At 37.2% G+C, this 22,252-nt stretch overlaps 1 protein-coding gene across 2 annotated transcripts in view; it reads right to left on the bottom strand.

The window, feature by feature from the left end:
• The window catches only part of LOC308274910 (ankyrin repeat and KH domain-containing protein 1), a gene marked incomplete at both ends in the record, with an annotated part of 154,066 nt that overhangs the window by 46,750 nt on the left and 85,064 nt on the right, over positions 1 to 22,252 (bottom strand). For both annotated transcript variants that reach the window (XM_080712874.1, XM_080712875.1), the window contains 2 exons: positions 5,353 to 6,111; positions 21,150 to 21,252. In XM_080712874.1, the coding sequence (XP_080569000.1) occupies positions 5,353 to 6,111; positions 21,150 to 21,252 (862 nt within the window). The remainder of the gene's footprint in view (positions 1 to 5,352; positions 6,112 to 21,149; positions 21,253 to 22,252) is intronic.

Raw genomic sequence — 22,252 nt, 5'->3', positions numbered from 1 at the left:
ATATAATAGTAACTTTATTAAAGTTACATTTAAATTAAAACCTAAAGATATGTTATCATCAACTAGAGAAAATTATTAAAGAAATTTAATTGTAAGCTGGGCATGGTGGCGCACGCTTGTAATCCCTGTACTTGGGAGGCGGAGACAGGAGGATCGTGCAGGTTCGAAGCCAGCCGCATGCACTAGCTTTAAGAGACCCTGTTTCCAAATACAAAAAGTAAAAAATAGGTCTGGGAGTGTAGCCCGGAGATAGAAGGGCTTCCAGGAACCCCAGTACCACACACACACACACACACACCAAAAAAAAGAAAAGAAAGAAATTTAATTGTAAATCTACTCAAAGTAAGTAAATTTCCTAATCTACATCATTGACTACCATAAAGATATTTAAATTAAGATTCTCTCATATTTTGTGGTGGTGGTGGTGGCATTCTACCGCTGAAATACATCCCGTCCTATTTTATTTTTGAAACAGGGTCTTGCTAAATTATTTTGTGCTGGCCTATAGCCTATTAATCCTCCTGTTATAGCCTCTAAAACCCTGGGATTATCAAGCCAGCTAAAGTAAGATTCTGTGTGTGTGTGAAAGACTGTGTTTGGGCAGTAGAGATTTGAACCCATGGGTATCTTAACTCTGAGCTACATTCCTGTCCCTATTTTATTTTATTTTGAAAAAGGGTATCACTAAGTTGCTGAGAATCTCCCTAAATTGATAAGGCTGGTCTCCAACTTGAAATATTCCTATCTCAGCCACCAAAATACTGCTATTACAGGTGTTCACTACCACACCAAACTTAAAGTAAGAATGTTTAAAATTGAAATTTGTTTTAAGAGAACATATTATGGTACAAATAAGAATAATGCATCAAAAACTCACAAGACTGTATTAAAACTTACATGTATGTATATCAAATCTTAATACAGTAAGAAAAATAGAATTTAGAAGCCTAAAACGCTAAAATATCTTTAAGTTAAATTTAAAACTTAAATTGAATCAGATGTATGCATACTAGATTCAAGGTTAAGCAGAGCTAAACTGAGTTTGAATTTTGACACTTACTAATAATTTCCATAAGCTTCAGGTTTTCAACAGAAAAACAGAGGTGGCTAAAAAGCTTATAAAATACAATTTTAAGTAGGCCATAATATATGTAAAATAAGCTTTTAGCACAAATCTTGGCACATGCATAAGTGCTCAATGAACATAAATAAGTTGATATTAGTTGTTGATTTTTTAACCAATGCTTTTTGTAAAAAAATTTTTTTCTTTTCTTTTTCTTTTCTTTTTTTTTTGGGGGGGGGGATACTGGGGATTAAACCCAGGGGCATTCTACCTCTAAGCTACATTCCAAGCCCTATTCTTCTTTTTTTTTTTTTTAATGGTACTAAGGATTGAACACATGGGCATTCTACCTCTGAGCTATACTTCCAGCCCTACTGATTTTGTTTGTTTTTGTGGGGTTTTTTTTTTTTTTTTGTACTGGAGATTGAACCCAGGATTTTCTACCTCTGAGCTATACCTCCAGCTCTATTTTTTATACTTTATTTTGAAACAAGGTCTCACTAAGTAGCTAAAGGTTCACTAAGAGGCCTCAGTAAGTAGCTGAAGCTGTTTGCAAACTGCTATCCTCCTATCTCAGCCTCCCAAATACTGGGATTACAAAACAAGCATGCACCATCATGCCTGGCTTGTTAATTTATATTTATTTATTTATTTATTTATTTATTTATTTATTTATTTATTTATTTATTTATTGCGGTACTGAGGATTGAACCCAGGAGCATTCTACATCTGAGCTACACCCCCAGCCCTATCTCTTACTCTTTATTTTGAAACGGTCTCACTAAGTTGTGGAGGTCCTAAGTAGCTGAGGCTGGCCAAGAACCTGCATTCCTCCCTGTTTTAGCCTCCCAAGTACTGGGATTACAAGTATGCACTGGCTTGTTATTTTTTATTTACTTTTATTTTATTTTTTATTTTGTGGTACAGGGGGTAGAACCTAGGGGCCCTTCTACCCTGGACTACACCCCCAGACCTATTTTTATATTTTATTTGGAAACAGGGTCTCACTAAGTAGCTGAGAACCTCACTAAGGTGCTGAGGTTTCAGCCTTTGAACCTTGATTCTCCTGTCTCAGCCTCCCAAGTACTGGGATTACCAGCCTGTACCACCAACCCAGCCACCAATCCTTTGTGTGTGTATGTGTGGGGTACCAGGGATTAAATTTGGGGACATTCTACCTCCAATTATACTCCAACCCTTTTTTATTTTTTGTTTTGAAAACAGGCTTGCTAGGTTGCTGAGAAGATTGCTAAATTTCAGAGACTGGTCTCCAGCCTATGATCCTCCTGTCTCACTTTCCAAATAACTGGGGTTATAAGTGTGTGTCACCACACACCTGGCTTAACCAATCTTCTTACAGTTAGGAATGAAATTTTTACTAAATGTTTCTGGCCAAAGCAATTTTGAATTTCTTTAAAGTGATTTAAATTTCTAGATACAAGAACCGTTGAGAATCATTTGCTATTATGGTAACTGTTTAAGAGTGCAACATTCACTTGCAGAAGAAAAGGAGCTGAGGACATATTCCTAATCAAGAGTTTATATACTGCCAAGTATGGTGGCACATGCCTGTAATCTAGTAGTTGGGGGGCGGAGACAGGAGGATCATAGGCTCAAGGGTAGCCTCAGCAACTTAGTGTGACAGTTTCAAATAAAAAATAAAATAGGGATGGGGGTGTAGGTCAGAGATACAATGTCCCTGAGTTCAATTCCAAGTACCAAAAACCAAACAAATATACACACATTCACACACACACACACACACGCGTATGTGTATATTACATATATAATATATACGTATATATGTATGTAACATATATATTCCAACTAGGACTATATCTACTGTGACACCACAAGTCACAATATTAATAAGCTAATAATTACCTCATTATCATGAGAAATATTTTAAGAGTAGGACAGCAATAAAAAAAAAAAAAAGCATTCCTGCTGAGTATATAACTGTAATCTCAGGAGATAGGAGAGGTTTGAAACCAGCCTTGGCAACTTAGTGAGACCCTACTTGAAAATAAAAAGAACTGGGGTGTAGTTTGGAGGTAACTTTCCCCTGGGTTCAATCCCCAGTACCATAGAAAAAGGAAAAGAAAAATACTGCTGTATTAAAAGCAGAAAATTTACCACTGTTGCCAGGCATGGTAGCACATGCTTGTAATCCTAGTACTTGAGAGGGTGAAACAGGAGTATCCCAAGTTCGAGGACAGCCTCAGCAAGTAGTGAGACTCACATCAACCTAGCAAGACCCTATTTCAAAATAAAAATAAAAAATAGTGCTTGAGGTATACTTTGGAAGTAGAATGCCCCTGGGCTAAAGCCCCAGTAAAATACACCTGCACGCGCGCGCACACGCACATACACATACACACACACACACAAATTTACTACTGTTATACATAGATATTCTCTAAGGTAAGATAATATTGAGTAGTCTCTCCTTGTGAAGGATGATAACTAAATTTAATTTAGGTATAATTAATTATATCTGTAGCCTGTTCCATTATGTTAATGTATTTTATAATTCACAGAATTAGGCAATATCCTTATATAATTTTTTCATCTTCAGTTATGAAAACTAAAAGAAATAGACTTGAAAAAATAATATTTTAAAATTTTAAGTGAGAAAGGTTATTATCTTTTTTTGTATATGTGTGGTACTGGGGATGGAACCTGGGGACATTCTATCTCTGAGCTACCCAGCCAGACCTATTTTATTATTTTAAACAAAGTTCTACTAAGTCACAAAGGGGCCTCCCTAAGTTGCTGAGGCTGGCTGCAAACCTAGGATTCTCCTGTCTCAGTCTCCCAAGTACTGGGATTATGGGTTCGAGCCACCACACTCAGCTCAGGTTATTATCTTACATGAAGATAATTTTTAAGTTGTCTAATTCAAAAGATGAAACTTGTTAAAAAGAACTTTATAAGATGTGATGGGTATTAATGCACAATATAAATTTTATTAACTCATATTAACATTATGCAAAATTAGAAGATGTTTTTTCTAAGATAATTTTTTAAAAGAACATTTTCATTTAACACGTCAGTGAATAAAAAATTTCCCTGTAAGAAGCAATATGTAAATATTACCCTGAGTTTAACAACTATGAGCTGTTTCTACAGTAGTGTTTTAAAAAGGTTCTATCTATAATGATCAGTAAGTAACATGTGTTTCATAACTACAAATTGAACGCTTAATTAGGAACATTATAATGCTAGTTACAGAACAGCCTCAAAGGCAATGTCACAATTCTATAACCAATGGATTCTATATGCATGCCCATTAAAATTTCTGATTTAAGTAATCTTATTCCACATTTTTAAAGATTCAGTAAAGATTAGGAAGACTGAAGGCTTACAAAAGAAGAAAGGAAACTAGGATAGCATAATTGGGATAGGGGAGGGGAGGAGAATATGACAAGAGGAAACAGACAACAGTAAGGAAAAAAAATGTTGCAATCAAGAGACAGAGGACTGGCCTGCCTTTGAATATCACTCCAGCTACATCTTAGTTCTTGATCTTCATCCACTGTCAACAGCCATTCTGGCTGCATTCTGAACTGGGCTTTCATGGAGGTGATACATTCACCAGCCATCTTTAGGAAGGTAAATGATTAATTGCACTGTTTTCCCACTGCTGCAAGGACAATGAAAGGGAAAGTAAACTTGTGCATCTCATTTCATATCTAGTTGAAATTTTCCACACAACAATATACAGAAATACATACTTTAAGATTATTAGGGCTTTCTTTTTTTCTGTGTTTGTGTGTGTGTGTGTGTGTGTGTGCGCGCACGCTTTTATCAAGAGTTAATGCAAAAATTCCAGTCTATAAAACATTGAGTGATAATTTAAATATAGTTTTATCTTCTGACCACAAACATGGCAGGTTTGGTTTTCTCTAAACAATTCATTTAATTAGAAATAAATTATTCAATAAATTATGAGTTAAAAAAGCAGCATGATTTAATATTATGATTTCCAAACATGAAAATCAATAGCAAGAAAATTTAATATATAACCATAGTGAATACCTTTAAATCCTAAAAAGTAATTTTATAGTAAAAATTCCTACCCAAAATATAACATAGCATGGCTTTGATATCAAAAATCTAAAATAAAGGATTTTGGCAACTTATTCTTTGCCTTTGAAATGTGACAGAAAAAGGGGACAAACACATTTTTTTATATGTCAGTACTACTGAGCTTAATTGGAGGGGTGTGTAAAGCAGCTGAGCACACAGATTAAGAGAAATTATTACAGATATATATCTTAACCCACCTGCCATCAGGTCATCAAGAGTGTCGGTAAGCGTCTGGGCTGGAGTTGCAACCATTAATCCATCGGGTTCTTGAACTAATAGCCCCTGATCATGTCCAGTAATAGCAATCTGAGGCTGTCCTACAAGTTGCTGATTACCTGATACTTTCTGAAGTTCAACAGAATTTGTCCCATTAGAACCTAAGTCACTGGAAAAGTTATACTCTGGAGATGATAAAGGGTGGACTGGGACAAAATCAATTTGTTTTGCTGATGCAGGAGACTGTTGATCATCATCAACATCATTTTCTTTAAATAAGATTGTGTCAACCTGAGGTAATTCTGAAAAGTGATCATCTGGGAGACTACCATTTCCTTCCCCTTCTGGGAAGACTCCTCTATGAGAGCACTGCTGATGTAGAGATACTGTGTCTTTCTGACCTTTGGTTTCCAAGTATTCTTTGGTAAATTGCTGCTGTGTTTTCATCTGCAACTGCCTTTCCACTTTCTGAAGTTCTTTCAGTATTTTCTTCTTCTTCTGGACTTGTTCTTCTCTGTTCTTTTTAAGTTCTTCTATCTTATCTTTGTTCAGAGGTTCACCTTGAATTAACTCCAATGACTTAAGCTGTGCTTTTTCAATAGCACTAATTCTTTGTCCCAGTTCATTCAGCTTGCCTTCAGTTTCCTCTACTATGCACTCCAAAGGCTGGTATGGGTGAAAAGGTGGCAGTAGGTCCTGATCTGCTACCTGCAGGGAACTGGACTTCTGCTTGGATGTACCTAAGCACATGAAAAATGTTTGAAAAAGTGCCATGCTAAAAAAAAAAAGAGAGAGAGAAAGAGAGGAGAGGGAGAGTGGGAGAGAAAGAGAGAGAGAAAGAAAGAAAAAAGAAAAAGCCTCCCTTCCCCCCAACAAATGTTTCTCCCTCCCAAAACATTATAACTAATGCTGCAGAATGAATGTTTCAAGAGTCACTTCAGGGTTAGGTAGATTAAAGCCTTTGCTATTGCATTTATCTCACAATTCTGCACCATATAAACTAGGATGTTGTCAATTTAAAAGTATGAATTTTAAACATCTACTCTTTATTTTTATTTTTTTTTTTTTTGCGATACTGGGGATGGAACTCGGGCATTCATCATCTGAGCCACACCCCAAGCCCTATTTTTATTCTTTATTTTGAAAAAGGGTCTCACTAAGTTGCAAAGGGCTTCACTAAGTAGCTGAATCTATCTGCTAACCGTGATCCTCCTGTCTCAGCCTCCCAAAGCTGGGATTACAAGTGTGTGCCAACACGCCCAGCAAAAATATCTACTCGTTAGGAGGGTTTGGGAAATTAAGACAGGACACAGAAGAAAGGAAAATACAGGGAAAAAAGAACCCTAAATCTTGCTGGTTAGATTGGACTATTTTTATTTTTATTTATTTATTTTTTTGTGGTACTGGGGATGGAACCCACGGACATTCTACCACCAAGCTTCACCCCCAGCCCTATTTTTTATTCTTTGATAAAAGGGTCTCACTGAGATACAAAGGGCCTCACTAAGTAGCTGAGGCTGTCCGTGAACCCGGATCCTCCTGTCTCAGTCTCCCAAATGCTGGGATTAAAAGCATGCTCCACTACATCTGGCTGGACTTTTATTATTTTTTTAATGTTTATTTTTGTGGCACTGGGGATTGAACCCAGGCCCATTCTACCTCTGAGCTATACTCCCAGCCCTATTTTTAACCTGTATTTTGAAACAAGGTCTCATTAGGTTGTAGGGGACCTCACTAATAGATTGTACAGGGGATGGAACCCAGGGATATTCTACCTCCAACCTATACCCCCAGCCTGATTTTTGTATTCTTTATTTTGAAACAGGGTCTCACTGAATTGTAAAAGGCCTCGCTAAGTAGTTAAACCATGATCCTGTCTCAGTCTCCAAAATGCTGGTATTAAAAGCGTGTGCCACCACATCCAGCTTAGATTGGACTTCTAAAGGAACATCAAATATAAAGCAGAATCAAAATGATGTTCAAGAGAACATTAATGTCAATGCTAGCTTATCTGTCCATTCAGAGAAACTGTTCCATTAGCAGTAACTATGCAAGAAAATGTTACTACAAGACACCAAAACTTATTTATCCAAGTAGGGAAAGTGTTTTTCATGTTGTCAAAATATTTCTCTTATATTAAAATATGTATGATATTAGTTTTCTCAAGATATAGATCTCTAAAATTTTTCATTAAGTAAGTTTTTAGCATGCTGGGCATGGTGGCGCATGCTTATAATCCTAGCATTCAGGAGGCAGAGACCGGAGGATCACAGCCTTAGCTACTTAGGGAGTCCCTTCGCAACTCAGTAAAACCCTGTTTCAAAAAAATAAAAATAGAGCTAGGGGTGTAGCTCAGAGGTAGAATGTCCCTGGGTTTCATATGAAGTACTGCCAAAAAAAAAAAAAAAAAGTCCTTAGCATTTCTGTACCTGAATATTATATTAAACATATCACAAAGATAATTATCCTGAGTTTTATTAAACCCTTAAAGTTTATCTATGAGAGAAACCACAAATGTTCTTAGGTGAAAACCAGACTTTTCACATAGGATTATTCATATTGACAGTATATATTAAAACCAAAGGAAATATGTTAAGATATTAAATTGTACTTATTATTATAGTAACAAGTTGCCAGGCATGGTGACTCATGCTTGTAATCCCAGTACTTGGGAGGCTGAGACAGGAGGATTGCACAGGTTTGAAGCCAGCCTTAGCTACTTAGTGAGGCCCTCAGCAACTTAGTGAGACCCTGTTACAAAATAAAATATAAAATAGTTCAGGGGCATAGTCCAGAGGTAGAGGCCCCTGGGATCCATCCCCAAGACTACAAAAAAAAAAAAAAAAAAAAAAAAAAAGAAAGAAAAGAAAAAAAGCTATAGTAACAAGTCAGCTGAAAAATATCAATATTAAGCCTTAATACCTGGACATGAAAGAGAAGAAAGGTACTTTTTGATGTACCACTAAGATAAACACAGGGCTTAATCTGGCTTGGGAGGAGATAACAGCAAAAAAAAAAAAAAAACTGATAACATGCTTCTCAGTATAAGTTGAACTTCAAAAACATTACACTAAGTGAAGAGAAGCCAGGCACAGAAACCTTCACATTCTATAGAGAAAAGGCAAATATATAGAGGCTGAAAGGACAACAGTTGCCTAGGGTTATTGCATTGAGAATGAGGCTCAACTATAAATAGGCATTACTGATCTTTTGGAGGTGATGGAATTGTTCTAAAACTAGATGGTGTTGCAGATTAAGCAGCTTGGTAAAAGCTTGCTGCATTGTACATTTACAGTGAGTGAATTTGCTGGGCATGGTGGCACATGCCTGCAATCCCAGAAATTGGGAGGCTGAGACAGGAGGATGGCAGGTTCAGGCCAGCCTTAGCTACTTGGTGAGGTGCTCTCCAACATAGTGAGACCCTTTTAAAAATAATGAATAAAAGGCGGGCCTGGTGGTGCATGCTTGTAATCTCAGTATTTGGGAGGCTGAGACAGGAGGATTGCAGGTTCACAGCAGGTACTTAGGGAAGATCTAGCAACCTAGGGAGACACTGTTTCAAAATAAAGAATAAAATATAGGACTGGGGGTGTAGCTTGGAGGTAGAATGCCCCTGGGTTCAATCCCCAGTATCACAAAACCAACCAACCAACTAACCAAACAAACAAACAAAAAAAAACTGCAGGCAGCTCAAACATATGCATCAGGTATTATTGCTGACTAAAAGAGGTTAAATTTTCCCTAATGGTTTTGACATGATAAGATAACAGTTCTACTATCACTGCAACCACTTTCAAAGACTTACTTCTTTCTTTTTTTCTTGGTGTTATGCTACCAGTTATTTGGAATTCTACCTCTAAGCTACATCCCCAACCCTTTTTTTAAAAAAAATATTTATTTATTTACTTATTTACTTATTTATTTAGTGGTACTGGGGATGGAACCCAGGGGCATTCTACCTCTGTGCTACCCCTAGGTCCTATTTTTTAGTCTTTTTGTTTTTTTGAAACAGAGTCTTATTGAGTTGCGAAGGGCCTACAAGCATGCGCCACCTCCCGACTCCTTTTATTTTATGTAGAAATAGAAACTAAGTTTCTGAAGCTGTCCTTGAACCCAAGATTCTCCTATCTCAGCCTCCTAAATACTGAGATAACAGGTGTATACCAAGTACTGAGATAACAGTCATACCTAACTGGCTTGCTTCTTTCTTAAAAGTAAACTTTTAGCAAAGTGTATTATTATTTATATTCAATTTTTTATTTTGATCTGAGCTAAGTAAGTGATGGAGAAAAATTCTTTCTTTCATAGCAAAAGCTACTGGATTTATGAGATAATTTTATTACTATTTACATAAGACGTTATAGGAGTCCATGTTCTGATTTATCCATTTAAAGTGCTTCATAATAACCAACACGGAAAAAAAGGGAGACTGAAATTCACAAATAGTAATGTATAAACCCACTAACACAGTAAGGAAATTTTCTGCTTTATAAAAAATGCAGTGACACCAGAAGAGTAAAATTAGAAGTTCTAAAGAGAATGAATTCTTTAAATAGTTTTTCATTTCAAAACACCTTTTTATAGCTACTATGTAATTTGTAGTTAGGATAATACTAACCAGACTGGTAATCATGTTTATGATCACACTGGACATTCACAAATTTAAACTTTATAGGTATTAATAGGACCCAAAATAAGACTATAATTTTGAGAACAAGAACAAAAATGGCACTATCTTGTTGACAAGTATATAAATGAAGTTTGCAGCACATTACTAAAAGTAACTTATTTAAATGAGTAGAATGACTACAAACCCAGAACATATATAGCATTAAAAATGTAAGATACTGAAATAATGTACAAAAAATTGTTCTTCCCAATAAAGCATCAACACAAGCTACAACATCAATAATAAATCAGTCTGGTGAAAACCAGATAATTTTACCTAATAATTCCTAGCATCTTTAGCAACATCAATTATTGGGTAAAGATTGTGACAATTTAACACCAAAATTTTTTCAATAGGTAATAATATTATAACACCAGAAAATAAGAGTTCCATCTCCTTTAAATGATCTCTCAGATACAAATAAATGAATGTATTCATTGGCACCATGCAATGACACCAGAAAGCACAATTTAGAAATACAGGTAAAGTCAACACTCACTTTTTTTTTTTTTGTAGTACCAGGGCTTGAACCCAGAGACACTCTTCTTCTGAGTTATACTCCTAGCCATTTTTATTTTGTTTGGTCATAGGAACTTGTATATTTCTCAGAGTCTTGCTAAGTTGTTAAGGCTATCCTCAAACCTACAATCCTTCTGTCTCAAACTCCAAATCCTAGAATTATTGGCATGTGCCATCATGCCCAGCATCTCACCTTTTTTGATTTGGTTTTTGCCCTTTTACTATGTTATTTCCAAGAACAAAATTAGAAATAATTTGTACCAGAAACCATGATAATAGCTTAAATATGGCATTTATTTATTTATTTATTTATTTATTTATTTATTTATTTGCAGTATTGAGGATGGAAACCAGGGACATTCTACTCCCGAGGTATACCCCAAGCCCTAGTTTTTATTCTTTATTTCAAAACAGGGTCTCACTGAGTTGCAAAGGGCCTAAGTAGCTGAGGCTGTCTGCGTACCACGATCCTCCTGTCTCAGCCTCCCAAATGCCGGGATTACCAGTGTGCACCACCATGCCTGGCAATTTATTATTTGTTTATTTGTTTATTTATTTTAAAGGGCAGTGAAGGAATGAAGCAAACATATATTTGCTTAATATTTACTTTAATACAGAAATAAGTTTAATTTTATTTTGGGGAATAAAATAATCAGTATATTGTGTAGCAGATAAATAATGACCAAAGGAAAAAAATGCATCATCTACAGATAGATACAGACTTGGCTTCACATTTGTTTACTTGGTTTTGTCTACAATATTAAAGCTTATTCTGCAGTTCCTTGTTTTCTTACACTATCACATAGCTTACATCTTACATCGTCACACAGTACAAGAATGATTTCTTTCCCTGTTGGAGTACAAGGGCATTCTACCTCCAAGCTATACACCTAGCCCTTTTTAAATTTTAAAATGGGGTCTCACTATGTTGCTGAGTGTTTTGCTAGGTTGCTGAGGCTGGGCTCAAGCCTGTAATTCTGTTTCAGCTTCCTAAATAATGAAATTACAGATGCTTATTTCCATGCCTAGCTAAAATGGTTGTTTATTTTTTTTTTTTTTGTGGTGCTGAGGATTGAACCCAGAGATATTTTACCTCCAAGCTACTCTCCCAGACCAAATTTATTTAATTATTTATTAATTATTATTTATTTAGTAACACTGGGGATCAAACCCAGGGGCATCGTACGTCCAAATTATATTCCCAGCCCCATTTTGTTTGTTTGTATGTATGTATGTATGTATGTATGTATGTATGTATGTATGTATGTATTTTTGTGGGTCTGGGGATGGAACCCAGAGGCATTTGACATCCAAGCTACACCCCCTGTCCTATTTTTCATTCTTTATTTTGAAACAGGGTCTCATTTAGTTACGAAGGGCCTCACTAAGTAGCTGAGGCTGTCTGCGAATTGCAATCTTATAGTCTTAGCCTCCCGAATGCTGGGATTACAAGCATGCACCACCATGCCCGGCTTTATTTTGTTTTTATTTTAAAACAAGGTCTTACTAGGTTGAGAGTCTCATTATTTGCTGAGGCTGTTCTCAAAACTACAATCATCCTGCCTCAGCCTCCCAAACACTGGGATTACAATCACACGTCACCAGGCACAGCTCCAATCTAATTTTTTATTTGGAAACAAGATCTTACTAAATTGCTGAGGCTGGCTTCAAACCTGAGAGCCTCCTGTCTCAATCTCCTAAGTACTGGGATTATATGTGTACATTACCATGCCCAGCAAGAAGGATTTTTAACTAAACAGCATTCCCAGCTGGTTCTTCCATAGAAAAAAAGGTCAAAGAAATGAAAATGACACAACTATGTCAAATGTACTCCAGTATATATTATCTAATGAAATTTTTTTTTGTAAATAGATATAATGTTGTGTCCTAAGTTTCTTTTTTGAGACTGGGGTCTGGCTATGTTGCCTAGGCTGCCTGATTGCTCAAGCCTCCAGAGTACCTGGAATTATAGGAAGTGCCACCATGCCTGGCATATAATCCGGAATTTATTATAAAATACTTATTTTGGCCGGGTGTGGTGGCGCACACTTGTAATCCTCGCACTTGGGACATAGAGACAGGAGGATTGCGCAGGTTCGAAGTCAGCTGTGCTGGCTTAAGAGACTCTGTTTCCAAATAAAAAAAATTTTTTTTAAAGCATAAAATAGGTCTGGGAGTGTAGCCCAAAGGTAGAAGGGTTTCCAGGAACCCCAGTACCACCAAAATAAATATATAAATTTTATATATATATATATTTTTTTTGTCAGAGTCAAAAACTGAAGCCACTGGCCCATAAGTGATTAATTTTCTTTTATGTCTATATATTTGTCTCAAAATTCCTCAAAGTAGCTGGGTGTGGTGGTGCATGCTTGTAATCCCATCATTCGGGAGGCTGAGACCGGCAGATCATGGTTCACAGACAGCCTCAGCTACTTAGTGAGGCCCTCTGCAACTCAGTGGAACTGGTTTCAAAATAAAGAATAAAAAATAGGGCAGGGGGTGTAGCTCGAAGGTCTAATGCCCCTGGGTTCCATACCCAGACCTGGGAAAAAAACATTTTCTCAAAGTAATGGGGTGTACTGTAAAAAATCTCTTAACAAAATGTCCAAAGATAGGCCATCTACTCTACATGCTAGCAGATTTGTTTAATCTTGCTCCTTTTATTAAAAGCAATTATATGTAAAAAAAAAAAGACTATTGATTTTGAGAATAAGAAAATTCACATAAGCATAACTACATAGCGAAATCTGACTTTAGAAAATTAGTAAAATTTACAGAAGAATCTTCCATTTCATTCACTACATATATAAAGTTACAGAGGGCCTCACTAAGTAGCTGAGGCGATCCTCCTGTTTCAGCCTCCCAAGTACTGAGATTACAAGCATGCGCCAACACGCCCGGCTCCATATATAATTTTTATATATAATTATTTGGCATAAAAATGCGAGAACTTCAAGATCCTTAATCCAGTAATAACTCTGGAATATAAAGAAGCATTTAATGCTTACTTTACACTCATTTGTTTTCAATCTCTTTCCCACAATTCTATAATACTACTACTTATTGTTGTGGTTTTCTTTTCTTTTTCCTTTTTTTTTTTCTAGTCCTGGGGATGCAACCCAGGGACATTCTACCTCCAAGCTACATCTCCAGCCCTATTTTTTTTAATTCTTTATTTTGAAACAGGTCTGACTGAGTTGCAGAGGGCCTCACTAAGTAGCTGAGGCTGTCTGTGAACCAAGATCCTCCAGTCTCAGCCTCCTGAATGCTGGGATTATAAGCATGCACCCATCACCCCCAGCTTCTTTTTTTTTTGGGGGGGGAAGGGGTCTGGGGATGGAACCCAGAGGACCTCCGAGCTACACCTCCTGCCCTATTTTTTATTCTTTCTTTTGAAACAGGGTCTCACTAAGTTGCAGAGGGTCTCATTAAGTAGCTGAGGCTGTCCGTGAACCACGATCCTCCGGTCTCAGCCTCCTGAATGCTGGGATTACAAGTGTGTACCACCACACCCAGCTCTTCTTCTTTAACCATCCTCTTTAGTTACATATGTGTCTCTTCTTAATAATTCTTAAATGTCTTCTGCCTTCAAAATAATTTATATTCTTACCCAGTATTCATTAATTTATTCAATAAATCTCTCTCTCTCTCTCTCTCTCTCTATATATATATACACACACACACACACACACACACACACACACACACACACACACACATACATAAACCTGCCCTTGAGGAGCTTACAATCTAAAACAGAAGATAATATCCCCAAGAAATTCTTATGCAGATTCATAAAGGGACAGTAAAGAGATTTTCATTATAGCACTGTCAGTGGTGGTGAGGAATTAGAGGCCATTTGGTATCCATCTCTGGGAAAGAGAACAGGTAAAACAGGGACAAATAACAGGATAAAGCACAGAACTACAGGTATAAACAATCTAGAGGAAGACATGGATAGACCTTAAAAACTGTATTTAGTGAAAAAAATAAAATAGATCTATAACACAATATTATCTGTATAAATTAAAAACACAAAGTAATAAACATTTCCTAAGAACTTAAAGAAAAAGGAATATACACAAATTAGACTAAGTGACTATGGTGAAAGTTGGGGAATGGAAGAGGAATAAGAGAGAATAAATAAAGTAAAAGAAAAGCCACAGAATTAAGTCCGATAAACTCAACCCTCTATACTTGAGGTACAAAGGGGAGGGGGTGAGAAGTGATAGCCATAAGGAAGGTCCACCAAAGTACTGTAGAAGTTAAGAAAAAACAAATTACTTCTTAAGAGGGCTTTAGGTACTCACAATAGATGTGTTTTGTTTATCCTGACATAATTATTTTTGGAACTGATGATTGAACCCAGTGCTTTGCAATATGTTAGGCAAGTAAGTATTCTACCACTGACAAAATTTTAACTAATTAATTAATTAATATATTTTTAGTACTGGGAGTGAAACCCAGGGGCATTCATCTCTGAATTAAACACCCAGTCTTTCTTATTTTTTAATTTTAAAACAGGGTCTTGCTAAGTTACTGAGGTTAGCCTTAAACCTACAATCTTTCTGTCTCCGCATCCCAAGTACTGGGGTTAAAGGCCTAATTTTATTTATTTATTTATTTAGGTACTGGGGATTGATCCCAGAGGTTAACCTCCAAACTACACTCCCAGCCCAATTTTATGTATTTGGAGACAGGGTCTTATCTTACTAGTTTGCTGAGAGCCTCATGAAGTTACTGAGGTTGGCTCTGAACCTGTAATCTTCCTGTCTCAGCCTCCAAAGTACTGAGATTACAAGTGTATGCCATCAAGCCTGGCTTTATAGGCCTAATTTTAAATACTTGCTGCAGATCAGTACTACACTATACAATCTGTAGATCAAAATGAGAAACACCCTCCCTTCCTCCCTCCCTCCCTCCCTCCTTCCCTCCCTTCCTTCCTCCCTCCCTCCCTCCCTCCCTCCCTCCCTCCCTTCCTTCCTTCCTTGCTTCCTTCCTTCCTGTGATACTGGGGATGGAACCTAGAGTGATTCTACCTCTGAGCTACACTTCCAGCCCTACTTTTTATTGTTTATTTTGAAACAGGGCCTCACTGAGTTGCAAAGGACCTCACTAAGTAGCTGAGGCTACTGCAAACTGCAATCCTCCTGTCTCAGCCTCCCAAATGCTGGAATTACAAGCATGCGCCACCACACCTGGCTCACTATTTATTTATTTATTTATTTATTTATTTATTTATTTATTTATTTATTTATTTACTTGGTGGTACTGGGGTTCCTGGAAGCCCTTCTATGTCCGGGCTACACTCCCAGACCTATTTTTATATTTTTATTTGGAAACAGGGTCTCTTAAGCCAGCGAGGCTGGCTCCGAACCAGCGCGATCCTCCTGTCTCCGCCTCCCAAGCGCAGGGATTACAAGTGTGCGCCACCATGCCTGGCCTGGCTCACTATTTATATATCCATTCCTAATTAAATACTACTAACTATAGTTAATAAATAATGCTAGGATACTGAGCACATCATTCTCACTTGGTTTTATATTTTATTTATAGAAATTATTCTGAGTCCTCTAGATGCTATTAGAATCCTTAATCTGTGAAAAGGAATAGCAGACCAGTCAGATTAGTTGCCTAAATAAGAAGGATAGGAATCAAGATGAACAGGGCATGGACAAATGGTACACATGAAATAGGGAAGATAAGAATCCCTAGGTAGAGCGGGCGTGGTGACCACATGGTTATAATCTCAGCATTTGGGAGGCTGAGACAGGAAGATCAGGGTTCGTGGACAGTCTCAGCTACTTAGTGAAGCCCTTTGCAACTCAGTGAGACCCTCTATCAAAAAAAAAAAAAAAAAAAGAAAGAAAGAAAGAAAAAGAAAAACTAGGTACATTCTACATTAAGCAACTGGGTAACATTTAAGGGCATGAATATATTTTATTTTATGTTAATTTTTTTGCGGTACTGAGGGTGGAACCCAGGGACTTTTTCTACCTTCCAGCTATACTCCCAGACCTATTTTTTTTATACTTTATTTGGAAACAGGGCCTCACTAAGTTGTTGAGAGCCTCACTCAGTAGCTGAGGCTTGCTTCGAAACTGTGAGATCCTCCTGTCTCAGCCTCCCAAGAACTGGAATTACAAGTGTGCAACACCATGCCCAGCCTGGGCATGAATATATAAATATATATATTTTTGTTTTGTTTGTTTGTTTTTGGGGGGGTGGTACTGGGGATGGAATCCAGGGGCCCTCTACCTCTGGGCTACACTCTCAGACCTATTTTATATTTTATTTGGAGACATGGTCTCTTAAGCCAGCTGAGGCTGGCTTTGAACCTGCACGATCCTCCTGTCTCAGCCTCCCAAGCGAGGGGATTACAAGCGTGAGCCACCACACCCGGCTCGCATGAATATATTTTAAAAGAAATATAAACAAAAAGATTTATTTAAAAAGACAACAGGGCCACATATGGTAGCACACTTCTGTTATCCCAGTTCTAGGAGGCTGAGACAGGAGCCTCAGCAATATAGTGACATTGTTAGAAATTTAACAAGATCCTATTTCCAGATTAAAAAAAAAACCAATATCCTTGGGTTCAATTCCTAGCACCACACACACAACAAAAAGACAAGAATGAAATGTTTTAAAGACATGAAAAGATGATTACTAGAAAAAAAAGAGATTCCTAAGAAAAAGAATACTTCATACTACAAAGAAGTAATACACTGACTTAGAAGAGACAAAATTAAGAATTTAACAGTTATTTCATCTTTTTTTTTTTTGGGTGGGTCTGGGGATGGAACCCAGGGGCATTCGACCTCTGAACTACAGCCCCTGCACTATTTTTTATTCTTTATTTTGAAACCGGGTCTCACTGAGTTGCAGAGGGCCTCACTAAGTAGCTGAGGCTGTCCACGAACCTGGATTCTCCGGCCTCAGCCTCCCAAATGCTGGGATTACAAGTGTGTGCCACCACACCCGGCTAACAGCTATTTCATCATTTTAAAAAACTTTATATCATTGTTTAAGAAAGGCTTTTCTAGCTATTTTGATAATTCAGTATGTATTTTTCGCCATGAAATGACTTTTTATTTCTAATTCACAATCATATTTTTTTTTCAAATTTATATGTTCTGGATATTAGTCTCAGGGTGCTCTACCTTTTGGAAAAAAAGAGAGAAAAAGGCTTTGCCAGCCTTTTTTTTTTTTTTTTTTTTTGTGGCACTGGGATGGAATCGGGGCATTCTACCTTCAAGCTACATCCTCAGCCCTATTTTTTATTCTTTATTTTGAAACAGTCTCACTGAGTTGCAAAGGGCCTTACTAAGTAGTTGAGGCTGTACGGGACCGCAATCCTCCTGTCTCAGCCTCCTGAATGCTGGGATTACAAGCTCGTGCCACCACACCCAGCTAGCTTTTTTCTCTTTTGAGACAGGACCTCACTGACTTGCCAAAGTTGACCTCTAACCTGCAACCTACTTGCCTTCCAAGTCACTAGAATACAAAAACGAACCACCAAAGCCCAGCTCACAGTATCATATATTTTATGATGTGCACAGTTAATACAGGTTGATGATTGTCTCACTATTTGCTGAGGCTGTCCTAAAACCTATGATCCTCCAGTCTCAGCCTCCAATACTGCTAGAATTACAAGTGTGTGCCAGCACACCTGGCTTCATAATTAATATTTATATGACATCTTAACATAATGCAGTTTGATTCTATATAAAAAATAAGTAGCTCTAACAACAGAAGTACTCAAGTATGTTAATTTACCTTCCTTAATAATTTAGTAATATGGAAGACTCCTTATTTCATTTTCATGCTATCCCAAAAGTGATAAAATATCAGTGACAAAAACAGATATATTTTAGTTTATGTACACATTCAATCTAAGTTTAAAATGTTTTATGTTCTGTCTGCCCAGGTTCTGTGGGGTATTTTGTTGTTGTTGTTTTGTTTTGGCACTGGGGATGGAATCCAGGGGTCTTCTACCTCCGAGCTACAATCCCAGACCTATTTTTATATTTTGTTTGGAAACAGGGTCTCACTAAGTTGCTGAGAGGCTCACTAAGTAGCTGAGGCTGGCTTCAAAGCTGTGCGATCCTCCTGTCCAAGCCTCCCAAGTACTGGGATTACAAGTGTGTACCACTATGCCTGGCCTGTCTGCCCATATTCTGTTTAGCGTATTTCTTGGTTATTTTTGTGTCTCTGTGTTAATTTTTTTAAAGTGATTTCTTACTTAGTATTGAATTTCCTTAATTTCTATAGTTTTCAATAGGGTTTAGCCAAACAAAAGATAAAAATAGAAAACAATAAAAGAGCCGGGCGTGGTGGCGCATGTTTGTACTCCCTGCACTTGGGAAGCTAAGATAGGAGGATCGCGCAGGTTCGAAGCCAACCTCAGTTGGCTTAAGAGACCCTGTTTCCAAATAAAAAATAAAATAGGTCTGGGAGTATAGCCCGGAGGTAGAAGGCCCCTGGGTTCCACCCCCAGTACCACCAAACTAACTAACTAAATAAAAGATAAAAAGAGGTATTTAGATTTATTTATTTATTTATTTATTTGGTGGTACTAGAGATTGAACATAGGGACATTCTGCCTCTGAGCTATAACCTCAGCCCTACTTTATTTGTTATTTTGAAACAGGTCTCACTAACTTGCTGAAGCTGTCAATCTGAGATCTTCTTGTTTCAGCTTCCCAAGTACTAGGATTACAGGCCCATGCCCGGCTGGCATTTAGCTTTAAATACTTTACTAGCCAGGTGTGGTGGTACACACTTGTAATCCCAGTACTAGGACGTTGAGACAAGAGGATTCCAGGTTCCAACCACTCTCAGCAACTTAGCAAGACCTTGTTTTCAAATAAAATAGGTCTAGAGGTTTAGCTTGAAGGTAGATTGTCCCTAGCAAAAAAAAAAAAAAAAAAAAAAACCCTAAATAAATAAATAAATAAAATAAAAAATACACATTTAAGTTGCCCTTTAATTGCTAAGATTAAAAATTATCAGAAAAGGCTGAGCAGAGTCACATTTATGGTCTCAGCACTTCAGAGGCTGAGACAGAGTGATAGCTTGAACTCAGGAGTTTCAGATCAGTTTGGGTTATATCAAGACCTTCCCCCCTTAAAAAAAAAGATGTTTGAACAGCTTGTATATAGAGGAAAATTACTAGAATTAGCCTAAGTCAAGAGGACTACAGATATTTCATCTCTGAAATTAATAGTTTAGAAATTAAGTCATTCTTAGTGAAGTCCTTCAATATGTTAATTTACTTTAACTGGTATAATTTGCTGCTATAGCACTTATTACAAAACGACATTACTTAAAAAATTAAAGATATTAACATACACTTATACCCCTCCTTGTGATTTAATAGTTTAGAATTTGACTGTCATACACTCAATGAACCAGTGTGTGTGTGCATGTGCATGCATACCTGTCTTTTACTCAGGACTGACCCAGGAACACTCCACCACTAAGCTATATTCCCAGTCCTTTTTTATTGGCTGGCCTTTGAACTTGCAATCCTCCTATCTCAGCCAGCCAAGTACTTGGACTACAGGAATAGGCCACCTCACCAAGCTCTGAAATTTTTTTTGTACTAAGGATGGAACCCAGGGGCAGCATTCAACCTCTGAGCTATACCCCCAGCCCTATTTTTAGTCTTTATTTAGAAACAGAGCCTCACTAAGTAGCTGAGGCTATCCGTGAACTGCGATCCTCCTGTCTCAGCCTCCCAAATGCTGGGATTACAAGTGTGTGTCACCACGCCTGGCTACACACAAATTTTTTATGTTGGGTTTTTTTTGGGGGGATGGGAGGAGTGGGTGGTGCTAGAGATCAAACTCAGAACCTTGCACAACTAGCCAAGTGCTTTATAACTAAGCTGCATCCCTAGCCCTTACATAGTTTTTAAAATCCTGCACATTACCTATTTCCTTTATTTCAAAGAACTTAGATATTAGAACTACCCTGATTATAGATTATAGAGTGAAGGTACTTTGTATCTACATAGGAAAGACAGTAAAAAAAAAAAATCAGATAAAAAAATTTAAGTCTTTTACATAGTATATACTTTCTCAATATTCATTTGGATGTCATTTATATGCATTATGATAGTATTTGTCCAGTTTCGATGTTAACCCACTGTTCCAGCAAAAATCACCATGAATGTAATTCTTAACTTCTTACTTATTAAACAGATGCTACAAATATTTAAATAGACAACAAATACACATTCTCATACTACTGTTTAGCTAAAGAACTGTTGGGTAGAAAGGAATGTCTGCTAACTTCTACTATAATATAATAAAAAACTTGGTTTGTGTTTTAAGTGCTTTCAGCTATGCCAGTTGAAAACGACATCTAGTAGTATATTATCACGAAAACAGTAAGTTACTTTTTCTAGTGTTTGTCTTTTTTATTTATTTAAAATAGCTTATAAGACTATGTGCATTCTATCTACCTCAATTAACCACAGATTTAATTGTAACTATCCATGGACAATTAAACTTAAAAGACAATTTTAGAAATATCAACTAGGTAAAAAACACAAATTTTAAGGCAAATAATTCAATGACTAACCTTTTTGTACTCCTAAAAGCGCAGGGGAGCTCTCCTGAGAAGTTCTGTCAGGTTCCTGGGGAGGTACAACCATAGCAAGTGTATGCATTGGTACACGTGGAACCTAAAAAGTCAACTCAGAAAAAATCTCAGATCAAAGATCCATAAATAAAACAAAGATACTGTCTTAGATATTCTTCCTATACACCAAATTCACTTTATTTCATGAAATTTAAAAAATAGAGAAAACCTTCAGCAATGAATAATTTGAGAATATTCAGTGGGAAGAGTCAACCTATATGCAATAAATGATTTAAGCTAAATGCAATTATATTACTCTCTTGCTGAAGAGAAACTTACCATAGGAGTATAAGCCACATACTTTCTATTCACTGGCCAATAACTAATGAATTAATTATTTGTACTAGGGATTGAACCCAGAGGGCATTGTACTTCAGAGGTACAGCCCCAAACACTGACTCTAAGCTGCTGGGTCTGGTTTCAAACCTGCAATTCTCCAAATCAGCCTCCCAAGTTTTGGGATATAGGTATGCTCCACCATACTTGGCTCAATTTACCCTTATTTAAATTGTGTGTGTGTATATAGGGGTGTGTGTGAGTGTTACTGGGGATTGAATCCAGGCGTGTTCTTCTGAGCTACACCACCAGCCCTTTTATTTTGAAACAGGGTCTCCCTAAGTCACCATGCTGGCCTCAAACTTCCAATCCTCATGTCTTGGCCTCCCAAGTGCTAGGATTACAGGTATATGCCACCTAGCCTGACTTACTCCTATTTATTTTTTTGTGGTACTGGGGATGGAACTCAGGGGCATTCTATCTCTGGGCTATACCTCCAACCCCTATTTTATTTTGAAACAGGGTCTAAATTGTAAAGGGCCTCATTAAATTGCTGGGGCCGACCTCAAACCTTTGATCCTCCTGTCTCAGCTTCCCAAGCACTGGGATTATAGGCATGTGCCACCACATCCTGCTTATGCATATTTAAATTATACTTGAAGAGCTATAGTGGCACATGCCTGTGATCCCAGTACTTGGGAGGCTGAGACGAGCATCGCAAATTTGAGGGGTCTCAGCAAATAGTGAGACTCTCAACGACCTAGCAT

The sequence above is a fragment of the Muscardinus avellanarius genome (assembly GCF_963383645.1).
Source record: "Muscardinus avellanarius genome assembly, chromosome: 1".
In the NCBI taxonomy this organism is placed as follows: Eukaryota; Metazoa; Chordata; class Mammalia; order Rodentia; family Gliridae; genus Muscardinus; species Muscardinus avellanarius.
This window is presented reverse-complemented; position numbering and strand designations above follow the sequence as displayed.